At 41.8% G+C, this 13026-nt stretch overlaps 1 protein-coding gene across 5 annotated transcripts in view; it reads left to right on the top strand.

Moving 5' to 3' along the window:
• LOC121550195 (rap guanine nucleotide exchange factor 1) overlaps nucleotides 1-13026 on the top strand; it is a 55110-nt gene that overhangs the window by 16794 nt on the left and 25290 nt on the right. For all 5 annotated transcript variants that reach the window (XM_041862332.2, XM_041862331.2, XM_041862330.2 and 2 more), the window contains exons 2-6: nucleotides 10509-10651; nucleotides 10864-11042; nucleotides 11255-11411; nucleotides 11608-11696; nucleotides 11821-11976. In XM_041862332.2, the coding sequence (XP_041718266.2) occupies nucleotides 10509-10651; nucleotides 10864-11042; nucleotides 11255-11411; nucleotides 11608-11696; nucleotides 11821-11976 (724 nt within the window). The remainder of the gene's footprint in view (nucleotides 1-10508; nucleotides 10652-10863; nucleotides 11043-11254; nucleotides 11412-11607; nucleotides 11697-11820; nucleotides 11977-13026) is intronic.

Here is a 13026-nt window from a genome sequence, read left to right as displayed (position 1 = left end):
CATTTATTTGTGCTGCAATTTCTGAGGCTGGTAACTCTAATGAACTTATTCTCTGTAGCAGAGATAACTCTGGGTCTTCCATTCCTGTGGCGATCCTCGTGAGAGCCAGTTTCATCATAGGTTTTTGTGACTGCACTTGAAGAAACTTTCAAAGTTCTTGAAATGTTCCATATTGACTGACCATGTCTTAAAGTAATGATGGACTGGGATTTCTCTTTGCTTATTTGAGCTGTTCTTGGCATAATATGGACTTGGTCTTTTACCAAATAGGGCTATCTTCTGTACACCACCCCTACCTTGGCACAACACAACTGATTGGTTCAAATGCACTAAGAAGGACATAAATTCCACAAATTAACTTTTAAGAAGCCACACCTGTTAATTGAAATGCATTCCGGGTGACTACCTCATGAAGCTGGTTGAGAGAATGCCAAGCGTGTGCAAAGCGATCATCAAGGAAAAGGGTGGCTACTTTGAAGAATCTCAAATATAAAATCTATTTGGATTTTTTTAACACGTTCTTGGTTACTACATTATTCCATATGTGTTATTTCATAGTTTTGATGTCTTCACTATTATTCTACAATGTAGAACATTTTAAAAAATAAAGAAAAACCCTGGAATGAGTAGGTGTGTCCAAACCTTTGACTGGTACTGTATATATAATATATATATATTTTTTAATGGCACACGAGACACCTGTCTTATTCGCGCCCATCTCAGTGAACTAATCCATTGCGGAGGCCGAGACTAATCCATTGCGGAGGTTGCGGGGATTGCACAGTTGAAGAAGAAGGGGTGTGTGGCTAAGATGCACAATGCACGTCTCTCTCCAGAATGCGCTCTCTCCCGCCAATTTGTGCACATTCATTGTTTCATATCTTCATTGTGTGAAATGTTGCGTTTGATCGTTAGTGTCTATCAATTCCCCATTACATATATCACCAGTAGTACATTTTACCGTTAATTCCTATATTTATAATCTACAATGTTTGTTACTTTCTTGACGGTAATTTCTGTTAATATATTCAATATATTTTTCCAGTCGTTTACCGTTCTCATTGTCGGAGTGGACACGTTGTTTACTAAGCGCACAACATATGCTACACTTGTGAAAACAAGTTTTGATCAATTTAGTCATTGTCTTTTGTTTGGAGCGCTCCAGTCAATGTTGAGTAAGGATGCGCACCTGATTTACACATACAGTGCCTTCGGAAAGTATTCAGAGCCCTTGACTTTTTCCACATTTTGTTAGGTTACAGCCTTATTCTAAACTTTACATAAGTATTCAGACCCTTTACTCAGTACTTTGTTGAAGCACCTTTGGCAGCGATTACAGTCTCAAGTCTTATTGGGTATGACGCTACAAGCTTGGCACACCTGTATTTGGGGTGTTTCTCCCATTCTTCTCTGCAGATCCTCTCAAGCTCAGTCAGGTTGGATGGGGAGCATTGCTGCACAGCTATTTTCAGGTCTCACCAGAGATGTTTGATCGGGTTCAAGTCCGGGCTCTGGCTGGGCCCCTCAAGGACATTCAGAGACTTGTCCCGAAGCCACACCTGCGTTGTCTTTGCTGTTTGCTTAGGATCGTTGTCCTTTTGGAAGGTGAACCTTCGTGCTAGTCTGAGGTCCTGAGCACTATGGAACAGGTTTTCATCAAGGATCTCTCTGTACTTTGCACCATTCATCTTTACCTCGATCCTGACAAGTCTCCCAGTCCCTGCCACTGAAAAACATCCCCACAGCATGATGCTGCCACCAACATGCTTCACCGTAGGCATGGTACCAGGTTTCCTCCAGTCGTGACGCTTGGCATTCAGGCCAAGGAGTTCAATCTTGGTTTCATCAGACCAGAGAATCTTGTTTCTCATGGTCTGAGAGTCTTTAGGTGCTCTTTGGCTAACTCCAAGCAGATTGGCATCTTCCTTTTACTGAGGAGTGGCTTCCGTCTGGCCACTACCATAAAGGCCTGATTGGTGGAGTGCTGCAGAGATGGTTGTCCTTCTGGAAGGTTCTCCCATCTCCACAGAAGAACTCTAAAGCTCTGTCAGAGTGACCATCGTGTTCTTGGTCACCTCCCTGACCAAGGCCCTTCTCCCCCGATTGCTCAGTTTGGCCCGGCGGCCAGCTCTAGGAAGAGTCTTGGTGGTTCCAAACTTCTTCCATTTAAGAATGATGGAGGCCACGGTGTTCTTGGGGACCTTCAATGCTGCAGACATTTTTGGTACCCTTCCCCAGATATGTGCCTCGACACTATCCTGTCTCGGAGCACTACGGACAATTCCTTCAACCTCATGGCTTGGTTTTTGCTCTGACATGCACTATCAACTGTGGGACCTTATATAGGCGTGAGTGCCTTTCCAAATCATGTCCAGTCAATTGAATTTACCACAGGTGGACTCCAAACAAGTTGTAGAAACATCTCAAGGATGATCAATGGAAACAGGATGCACCTGAGCTCAATTTCGAGTCTCATAGCAAACTTATGTAAAGAAGGTTTTTCATTTTTCTTTTTTCTGAAAACATGTTTTCACTTTGTCATTATGGGGTATTGTGTGTAGATTGCTGAGGAAATGTTTTTATTTAATCAATTTTAGAATAAGGCTGTAACGTAACAAAATGTGGAAAAAGTCAAGGTTTCTGAATACTTTCCGAAGGCACTGTAGAAGTAGGTTTATAGGCTAACTGGCCTGCGTGCAAATGTAGTCATTTGGGGATCTGATAGTATTTCTGATTGGCTTAAACGCACCACCACTAATGAGCTGTGGAGCTTCTCATAGTAATGGTTTCTTCAGCTCAAACAGCAAGCAAACAAAGTCTGTTTTTACATCCATTTGAGGATGACAATAGTTCCTCAATTTATTTGAAAATCTTTCCAGCTCTCTCCCTTTCGATAACTACTCAGCATGAAAGGGAAAAATGTCATGCTCTGATCCAGTGGAAATGTCATAAAATAAAATCCCTTATCCCTTGCGCAAATGGCCTACAGCTGTGTCTGTCCCGAGCTCACTGACTCTGAGGGCACAGAATATTTTTGGCTAGACCCAAGTTAATACTTGATACAATGTTTCACGTTCGTGTAGACAGACCATGTGTAGCCAATGTGATATTTATATTTATCAGGATATTTTCTACCTGCAGACTGCAATTTTTTAATTGTTGGCTTTATGTTGGCTTTTTACATAGGCCCAAGTTGGCAACAAAAGTTACTTTTTAGGTTTGTATTATTTTCATTTAGATTTGGATAGAATTTTGATTAACCACATGACAATCATTTTGAGATAGGAAGACGTTATTATAAATTAAATGAAACTGTTCCATGAAAATGTGCATATGAAAACCATAACTGGCACACAGACCGGTAGAAATGGTAAGATAAATTGGCATTCCACATGAGAGAGGTTGCCGATTCCTCATGTAGCCTGTTACCGGCAACTTCAGGAGAGTAATGGCAGAATCTGCAAAAGCCAGCAGGAGTGGGAGGAGGATGTTCGGGTCAGGTTAAGTTTTTTTTCTTCTGGTTATCTTGATCTCTGGCTCCCTCTTGAGTCATTTGTGTCTTATTTCATCAAACAGTGTGCTTAAAGCATCAGACAAGCTCAATGTATAAGGTTGATTTTATTAAAACCCATGTTTGTCTATATATGGAAAAATACACGTTTTAAAATGTAAACCAATCGATTAGTCGAAAGAACAAAAGACTCTGCTCAGGCAGTAGCAGCCAGCCAGCCATCTATCTCTGTGCTTCCCAAAGAGTCATCATTCAGGCTAGTAGGCTAACCTAGCTGGCTAACTGCCTGCTGTCTGACGAAATCACTATTTCAGTAGTTCTTCAAAGTAGGTAAGGCATACTTTTAAGACAGCTAAATAACAACTATCAATCAATTATATGTATTGTCGGGGAGAGATACCTAAGCAACCGTTCTCTACCATGTTGTATTGTCATGTTGTGTTGCTGCATGTTGTGTTGTTGTCTTAGGTCTCTCTTTATATAGTGTTGTGGTGTCGCTCTTGTCGTGATGTGTTTCTTGTCTTACATTTTTATTTTTAATCCCAGCCCCCGTCCCCACAGGAGGCATTTTTGCCCCTTGGTAGGCCGTCATTGTAAATAAGAAATTGTTCTTAATGGCCTAGTTAAATAAAGGTTAAATAAAATAAAAATACCTTTCCATGTCTCTATTGCCCTTCCTCTCCGTGTCTGTCTGCCGGCCCTACAGGCTTGCCCGGCAAAAACCAATGAGAACAGGCAGCTGTAGGCACAATGGATTCTGGTCATTGTAGTTAATTACCACGTTTTCTGCGCTTAACTATTATGAGTTGGACAACATGTCCCAGAAGAGATATCTCTAGAGAAATGGCACAAACAGCGGGTTTAGCGCATCGAAAAACCCCCAGAACTAAATGGAATTCAAATATACTAATTGAACCGATGTGATCAATTAGTTATTTAAAAACCGAAATCGCTCAGCACTTGTACAGTTATTGTAGTGGGACTGGGAGTAGCCTTTATCCATACCCACTATTGTGTCCCCTGAAGATGAATACTCTTATCACTGAATGCAGTGCTAGATTCAGAAATCATATGACACCAATGGATTTCATTGATTTGTTTTGGTGTCCTAGTGTGCATTAGCGAGGTTCACTGTGTCGTCCTTTCTGCATGATGCCTGGCTACCATTGGACTCGTGTCCGGACTACTGTGTATGTAAGGCCACTGCTGCTCAGGCAAGACTGAGTTGAGCAGACAAGCTGTTGCCAGGGGTGTCTCCAGGGTCAGACTGTTGCGGTGTGTAGTGTGCAGCTCTCCACATGATCTGCCCTCAGGTCTACACTGAGGTGGAACTAATAGAGCTTTAGTGGGAATCTCAAGTGGAGCACTGCACAGGGAAAGGGAATCATAAAATGCATATGCTTAGTTTTTAAATTGCTATGTGACAAGTGTCTATGAAATTAGCCGGAGACAACACACCCAGTAACAATCATAGTTTTTCTTCATAGTTCCCCCCCACTCCCACCCCACCCCACACACACCAGATTTTTCGGGTTTGATAGTAAAGAGCATTTTGATCGAAAAGGAGCCATGAGCACAAACGTGAAGTTCTTAGGAGAAAATCTAATTGGGTGTCAAATGAAAGCTAAGAGGCTACACTGAGTGTACAAAACATTAAGAACACCTTCCTAATATTGTGTTGCACCCCCTCAGAAAGGCCTCAATTCGTCGGGGCATGAACTCCTACAAGGTGTCGAAAGCGTTCCACAGGAATGCTGGCCTACATTGACTCCAATGCATCCCACAGTTGTCAAGTTGGCTGGATGTCCTTTGGGTGGTGGACCATTCTTGATACACACGGGAAACTGTTGAGTGTGAAAAACCAGCAGCGTTGCAGTTCTTGAAACAAACTGGTGCGCTTGGCACCTACTACCATACCCTGTTCAAAGGGAATTCAATATTTTGTCTTGCCCATTTACCCTCTGAATGGCACACCAGGGCTTCCATTAGGAAAATGTGGCGCCGGACATTTGACCGACACCATTTGAATTTAGCGGACATTTGAGAAATGTACTGGACCCATGTGCATTGTGTGCGTAACCTGATTAGGGCGTTCACCCACGGTGCTCAGAATGACAGAAATGACATTTAGAAAATGGTAATTCATATTAACAGAACATGCAAGTCGAGGTTGCAATGATGTGGGGTCCTTCTTACCGATTTCTGATGTGCACTTTGAACATGTTAGAATAACTGTCCACATTGACGAGTAATGAACAGCAAAATCACTAGCCTATGTCAATCTACTATAGTAGAAAAGTTAAGGCTACCTATTCTATTGGTCAGCTTGTCGAGAAAGAAATAGCCTATTCCAAACAGACTCTGGGACAGTTGTGGGACGATAGATCCAACCAGTAGGCCTAGGCAACATTTAATTTTGTTTTTTTGTAGCAATGAGTGATGCAACAGATCAGACCATTTAACTTAACATGTTGATCAACTATTATTTATTCACATTATAAGGGCAGCAATGCGTACAAGGCAGTAGACTATGTGAAGGTTTGTTCCATAATGCAATTAGCGGGAAAACACCATTGTCAAAAGGGCACCACACATGCCAGCAGTTTCATTTGACAGAGATGAAAATATCCATTTAGAAAGAGAGAAGATCTAATAGGCTACTTTGAAGCAAGGTAAGACATGCCTCATATGTATTAAAACCTTCAGGTTTCAAACAATGAAGTATATGTTTTAAAAATGCATACTGCCTCCAGCTCATTGCAAAGTGGTGTGTGACGCACTGATGAAGCCTGCCTTCCGTTGCCGTTTGATGCAGCGTTCAAAACAACTGGGAACTCGGAAAACGAGCTCCAAGTCCGACTGGGAAAAATCGTTCAACGGTCATCCAACTCGGAACTCCAACTCTGGAACTCGGGCCTCTTTCTAGAGTTTTGACTTTCTGACCTGAAGATCACTGACGTCATGATTTGACCTCCTATTTTTCAGAGTTCCCAGTAGTCTTGAAGGCACCACAAGATGCTGCAGCAGCTCTTGCGCTGTTTGACAGATTTTCCACTCAAAGGCTATAGATCCATTTTCCATCTTACAAATTAGGCATAAGTAAAGGCTTTGATTTCTGGATAAACAGATGGAAAAGGGTTCTTGGAAAACTTACATAAAAAAGACATAAAAACACAATGCGGCGAGCACACCCCAATCCACTTCGATGGGGCTGCAGTGGAGCAGGTCGAGAGCTTCAAGTTCCTCGGTGTCCAAATCGCTAAGAACTTAAAATGGTCCACACGCACACAGTCGTGAAGAAGGCGCGACAGCACCTCTTCCCCTCAGGATGTTGAAAAGGTTTGGCATGGGCCCTCAAATCCTCAAAGTTCTACGGTTGTACCATTGAGAGCATCTTGACTGGCTGCATCACTGCTTGGTATGGCAATCGCACCGCCCTTGATCGAATGGCACTACAGAGGGTGGTGCAGACATCCCAGTACATCACTGAGGCCGAGCTCCCTGCCATCCAGGACCTCTATATCAGGCGGTGTTAAATGAAGGGCCGGAAAATCATTAAAGACTCCAACCACCCAAGCCGTAGACTCTCTGCTTCCGCACGGCAAGCGGTAACGGTGCATCAAGTCTGACACCAACAGGCTCCTGAACAGCTTCTATCCCCAAGCCATAAGACTGCTAAATAGCTAACTAAATAGCTAACTAAATAGCTAACTAAATAGCTAACTAAATGGCTACACGGACTATCAGAGTTGACCTTTGTATTTTATTCGTATTTTTGTACTGTCTCTATGCACACTCACAGGGCCCTACACACACTGATACTCCAACACACATACAAACACTCACTCCACCATTTGCTCACACACGCATAATATGCACATACATTTATACTGACTCTACACACACCCACACATACAATCATCATATGTGCTGCTGCTACTCTGTTTATCATATATCCTGATGCCGAGTCACCTTACCCCTATGCAGATCTACCTCTATCGATCCAGTATCCCTGCACATTGTAAATATGGTGCTGGAACTGACCCTGTATACAGGATGCTTACTTACTTTATCGTGTTCTTCTTATTTTTATATCTTGTGTTTTTGTTCTACCTTGTTATTTTTAGTATTACTTTGTTATTGAATACTGCATTGTTGGGGTTAGAGCTGGCAAGAAAGGCATTTCAATGTACTTGTGTATGCTTTTGTTCAATTTAGTCTGTAGTCAAAGAAGATTTTACTTCTGTTTAAATAGTCTGGTTTTAAAGGGAAATGGAAATGTTATTAAAACTACCAGAGAGCCCATTCTGGAAGTTTGAAGAGTATATTGTCACAATCAATGTCTAAAAATTAACTAAATCAAAAAGGTTTTGAGATATTCGTATTAATATTTGTAATGTTGAATAAATAAAGTTTTTTCATTTTTTCAGACTAGACATAATCCATACAGTGCCTTCGGAAAGTATTCAGACCCCTTTACTTTTTCCACATTTTATTACGTTACAGCCTTATTCTAAAATGGATTAAATAAATACAAATCCTCAGCAATCTACACACAATATCCCATAATGACAAAGCAAAAACAGATTTGTAGAAATTTTTGCAAATGTATTAAAAATAAAAAACAGAAAAACCTTATTTACATAAGTATTCAGACCCTTTGCTATGAGACTCAAAATTGAGCTCAGGTGCATCCTGTTTCCATTGATCATCCTTGAGATGTTTCTACAACTTGATTGGTGTCCACCTGTGGTAAATCCAATTGATTGGACATGATTTGGAAAGGCACACACCTGTCTATATAAGGTCCCACAGTTGACAGTGCATGTAAGAGCAAAAACCAAGCCATGAGGTCGAAGTAATTGTCCGTAGAGCTCCGAGACAGGCTTGTGTCGAGGCACAGATCTGGGGAAGGGTACCAAAACATTGCTGCACCATTGAAGATCCCCAAGAAAACAGTGGTTCCATCATTCTTAAATGGTAGAAGTTTGGAACCACCGAGACTCTTCCTAGAGCTGGCCGCCCGGCCAAACTGAGCAATTGGGGGAGGTGACCAAGAACCCGACACGTCACGTCTGGAAGAAACCTGGCACCATCCCTACGGTGAAGCATGGTGTTGGCAGAATCATGCTGTGGGGATGTTTTTCAGCTTCAGGGACTGGGAGACTAGTCAGGATCGAGGTAAAGGTGAACGGAGCAAAGTACAGAGAGATCCTTGATGAAAACCTGCTCAGGACCTCAGACTGGGATGAAAGTACACCTTCCAACAGGACAACAACCCTAACCACACAGCCAAGACAATGCAGGAGTGGCTTTGGGACAAGTCTCTGAATGTCATTGATTGGCCCGGACTTGAGCCCAATCGAACATCTCTGGAGAGACCTGAAAATATCTGTGCAGCGACGCTCCCCCTCCAACCTGACAGAGCTTGAGAGGATCTGCAGAGAAGAATGGGAGAAACTCCCCAAATACAGGTGTGCGAAGCTTGTAGCGTCATACCCAAGAAGACTCTAGGCTGTAATCGCTGCCAAAGGTGCTTCAACAAAGTACTGAATAAAGGGTCTGAATACTTATGTAAATGTGATATTTCCGTTTTTTTTATTTCATATAAATTTGCTAAAATTGATAAAAAATATGTTTTTGCTTTGTCATTATGGGCTATTATGTGTAGGTTGATGAGGGCGGGAAATAATTTAATCCATTTTAGAATAAGGCTGTAACCTAACAAAATGTAGAAAAAGTCAAGGGGTCTGAATACTTTCCGAATACACTGTATATTGTATTCCGGACTCTGACATTGCTCATTCTAATATTTCAATGTTACTTAATTCCTTTCTTAAAATGTTTGGGATTTGCGTGTATTGTTTTGTATTGTCAGGTATTACTGCACTGTTGGAGCTAGGAACATAAGCATTTTGCTACACCTGCGATAACATCTGCTAAATATGTGTACGCTACCAATACAATTTGATTTGAAATATTATTTGTTATAGTTGAAAAAATGTATTTAGCAAGCAGTAGGCATTTAGAATAAAATTGGGAGTGGAGCTTTTATAATTACTAGGTCTGTGACGATACCAGTATCGCCCCTTTTTTTAAATGGCAAAAATAGAAATATGAAGCAGACCAAACTCTTTGGTCCTTTTAAAAACCTGCAGTATGTAAAATATTGTGTGCTAATGCTTGGAAAATAAATGTGACTCTGGATGATAACATAATCATATTTGTTTCCAGGGCTGTTTTCCTAAAGAAGTTAAATCCGCTTCGTGTTTTGTTTCCTTGCCATGATACTAACGAGTATCGCGATACTGGTATTGTCCTGGCACTAATAGTTACGTGATGACATCACATGCCCGCGTTCCTTCAGAATTATTAGGCGATGATAATTCATTCAAAAAACACTGTTTCCATCATTTATCATAATAAAGAAAGTTCAACAAAATAAAAATGAACCCCTGTTGAACAGATAAAAATGATCTTTAGAACATTTCTTCTGAAGTTGCCGTTTACATTACCCATGTCACAATGTTATTTTTTTTTTGTTGCAACATTGCTTTTGTTGAATAAACCAGCGCCTGTGTCTTTACGAGTTGCTAAGTTGCTACAGTCAATGTAGCCTATAAATCATTTCAGGTTTTGTGGGTAACCATTATTTTCATACAGTTGAAGAACAGTACATGGTTTTTGAAATGAGGACAGATCTACAATGCTGTCATTCATATAATGCGGTTTAGACTAATTAGTGTTCATGAGTTTTCTATTATCTCACTCTGACAACACATTTTTACTGGCTTATTTCTTATAAGATCTGAGCAATTGTGAGAGGTTGTGTTTAAGTCCCAACTCATGTAACATTAGATGAAACTACCGTACCTGTGGTGTCTCCGAAAGTGAATTTCTAACATGGGTTCTCTCAATTCACACTCTCTGTAGATTATGAAGATTAGAGGTTCTTCTCTTAATTCTCCCTCTCTCTCTTTCCCTCTCTCCTCCCCAGACTCCCAACGCTCCCATTTGTCTTCCTTCACCATGAAGCTTATGGACAAGTTCCACTCTCCCAAAATCAAAAGGACACCCTCAAAGAAAGTCAGTAAGCCACCTTTAGAACTTAGCGTGAAGACGGAAAAACCTGCTAACAAGGTTTGTTAAATGTCTGATTCTCCCTCCTACATAGGCCTCAAGCTTTTGCTGTGTCCATCTCATAAGTGCAATTAGTTGTTCATTTATATCCTACAAGAAACCAGAGAATGAGACTGTGAAGGCAGTGACAAAGCCTCACAATATGCAATAATCACGTAACCAAGATGCACCACCATGTTCACGGTTGCTCTCACGTTGGCTTCCTTTTGCAGAGTCTGAGTCGGTTAGAGGAGCATGAGAAAGAAGTGGTCAGTGCCTTGCGTTACTTCAAGACCGTCATTGACAAGATGGTGGTGGACAAAAAGGTGCTGGAGATGTTACCCGGGTCTGCCAGTAAGGTCCTGGAGGCCATCCTGCCTTTAGTCCAAGTGGATCCAAGGATCCAACACAGGTGAGTCTGGCCCAGGAGGATATCTGGAGCTCACCCATTAAGTGTTTTAAGACAACGCTTCAATCGACATGAGACGAGGTGCAGCCAAATGTCATTTAAGGTTGATTTATTTGTATTATAGGGTTGAAATCATAAGAAACCTTCAAAGCCGAATACAGAATCAGTGTTTTTGTCAGTCTGTTAGCCTAATCTTTCCTCTTGGTTGTTCCCAGCTCAGCGGTGTCCTCTTGTCTGAACCGTGTGTACCAGAGTCTGGGCAATCTCATCCGCTGGTCCGACCAAGTCATGCTGGAGGGGGTCAACCTGGAAGATAAGGAAACCATCGTTACCGTCACCATTGTGATCAAGGCAGTGCTCGACGGTGTTAAGGTAAAGTTGGCATACCAAAAAAACAAGCGAACATGAAATATGAGACGTCACAAATGATTTGTAACAATTAACGCATGTTATGTTTTTGGGGGAAACAGTAGCTAGTCGAGTACTTGGTACTTTTTGGGTAAGAGATGTTGAAAGTGGCTGTGAAGTTGGCTAGCATTTATTAACTGCACCCGGTGATTGTCCACAGGAGCTGGTGAAACTGACCATAGAGAAACAGGAGCATCCTTCCCCCACGTCTCCTGTCAAACCAGTGCCACCGGCTGCCCTGACTGAGAGGTGAGTGAGCCACAGAGGATATCAATCACACTCCTCCACTTTAACCTGTACTGAACACATCTTACACTGTGAGGAAATTGTACACAATGTTAACAACACATGTATACATCTCGTATACCCACAGTGCTGCAGAGCCACCTGCCAAGGAGAAGGAGAGTCTGGACAAGAGCGCAGCCACGACCCAATCTACGGAAGTCTTGACTGAACCCACTGAGGAGGAAGCAGAGGAGGTGGCCCCACCAAAACCCCCTCTCCCTGGCGTAAAGATGTCTGAACACAAGTAAGAGCTCATTTGATGGAGATGATGTCCCTTTCATAGTTCCAACAAACAGTAGTTCAGTGGTTCCCAAACTGTGGGGCACGCCTGGGTTGGTGGGGGGAGTAAGTTGAAAGGCCTTTTTTTTTTATGAACTCAGTTGGCCTTACAACTTACTCTTGAAAGTTGTAATAGTAGAATGTATAAGGTGCAATTTCGAAATTGGGTGGTGCATCGGCATGAGGTTGCATGGGTCGCTAGGTGGGGGTCGTTACTACACCAATAAATGACAATATTCATCTAGACCTTTGCCACCTAGGAAATTTGTGTGACCGGGGGGGATTGGAAGTTTAACCCTTCCTAAGATCAGTTTGTGATAATGACCTTTCCGTTCAGTCATTGACTACTCTCAGAACATTGATGTCACAGCACAAGTCAGAGTCAAGTCTGAAGTAAATGCAGTAGAGCTCTAGCCACGTCACAATTCACTGTTTAGCAGAGCTCAGCACACAGCTCTATTGAAGCCTCCGCCAACAACAATTTATCACCAAAAATAAACGTTCAGCGCCTTCTGGAAGTATTCACACCCATTTTACATTTACATTTTACGTCATTTAGCAGACGGTCTTATCCAGAGCGACTTACAGTTAGTGAGTGCATACATTATTATTATTATTATTATTAATTGTGCGCCGCCCCATGGGTCTCCCGGTCGCGGCCAGCTACGACAGAGCCTGACTTTTTCCAGATTTTGTTGTGTTACAAAGTGGAATTAAAATGGATTTGTTCTTTTTGGTCAATGATCTACACAAACTACTCTAATGTCAAAGTGGAACAAAAATGCTAACTTTAAAAAATATATATAGGAAAATAAACACCAATATATTTTGATTAGACAAGTATTCAACCCCCTGAGTCAATGAATGTTATATTCACTTTTTGGCAGCAATTACAGCTGTGAGTCTTTTTTGGGTAAGTCTCTAAGACAGGGGTCTCCAACCCTGTTCCTGGAGAGCTACCCTCCTGTAGTTTTTCACTCCAACCCCAGTTGTAACTAACCTGGTTCAGCTTATC

The sequence above is a fragment of the Coregonus clupeaformis genome, chromosome 18, assembly GCF_020615455.1.
Source record: "Coregonus clupeaformis isolate EN_2021a chromosome 18, ASM2061545v1, whole genome shotgun sequence".
NCBI classification, from domain to species: domain Eukaryota; kingdom Metazoa; phylum Chordata; class Actinopteri; order Salmoniformes; family Salmonidae; genus Coregonus; species Coregonus clupeaformis.
Note: the sequence above shows the minus strand (reverse complement) of the source record. Positions and strands in the feature narration are given on the sequence as shown.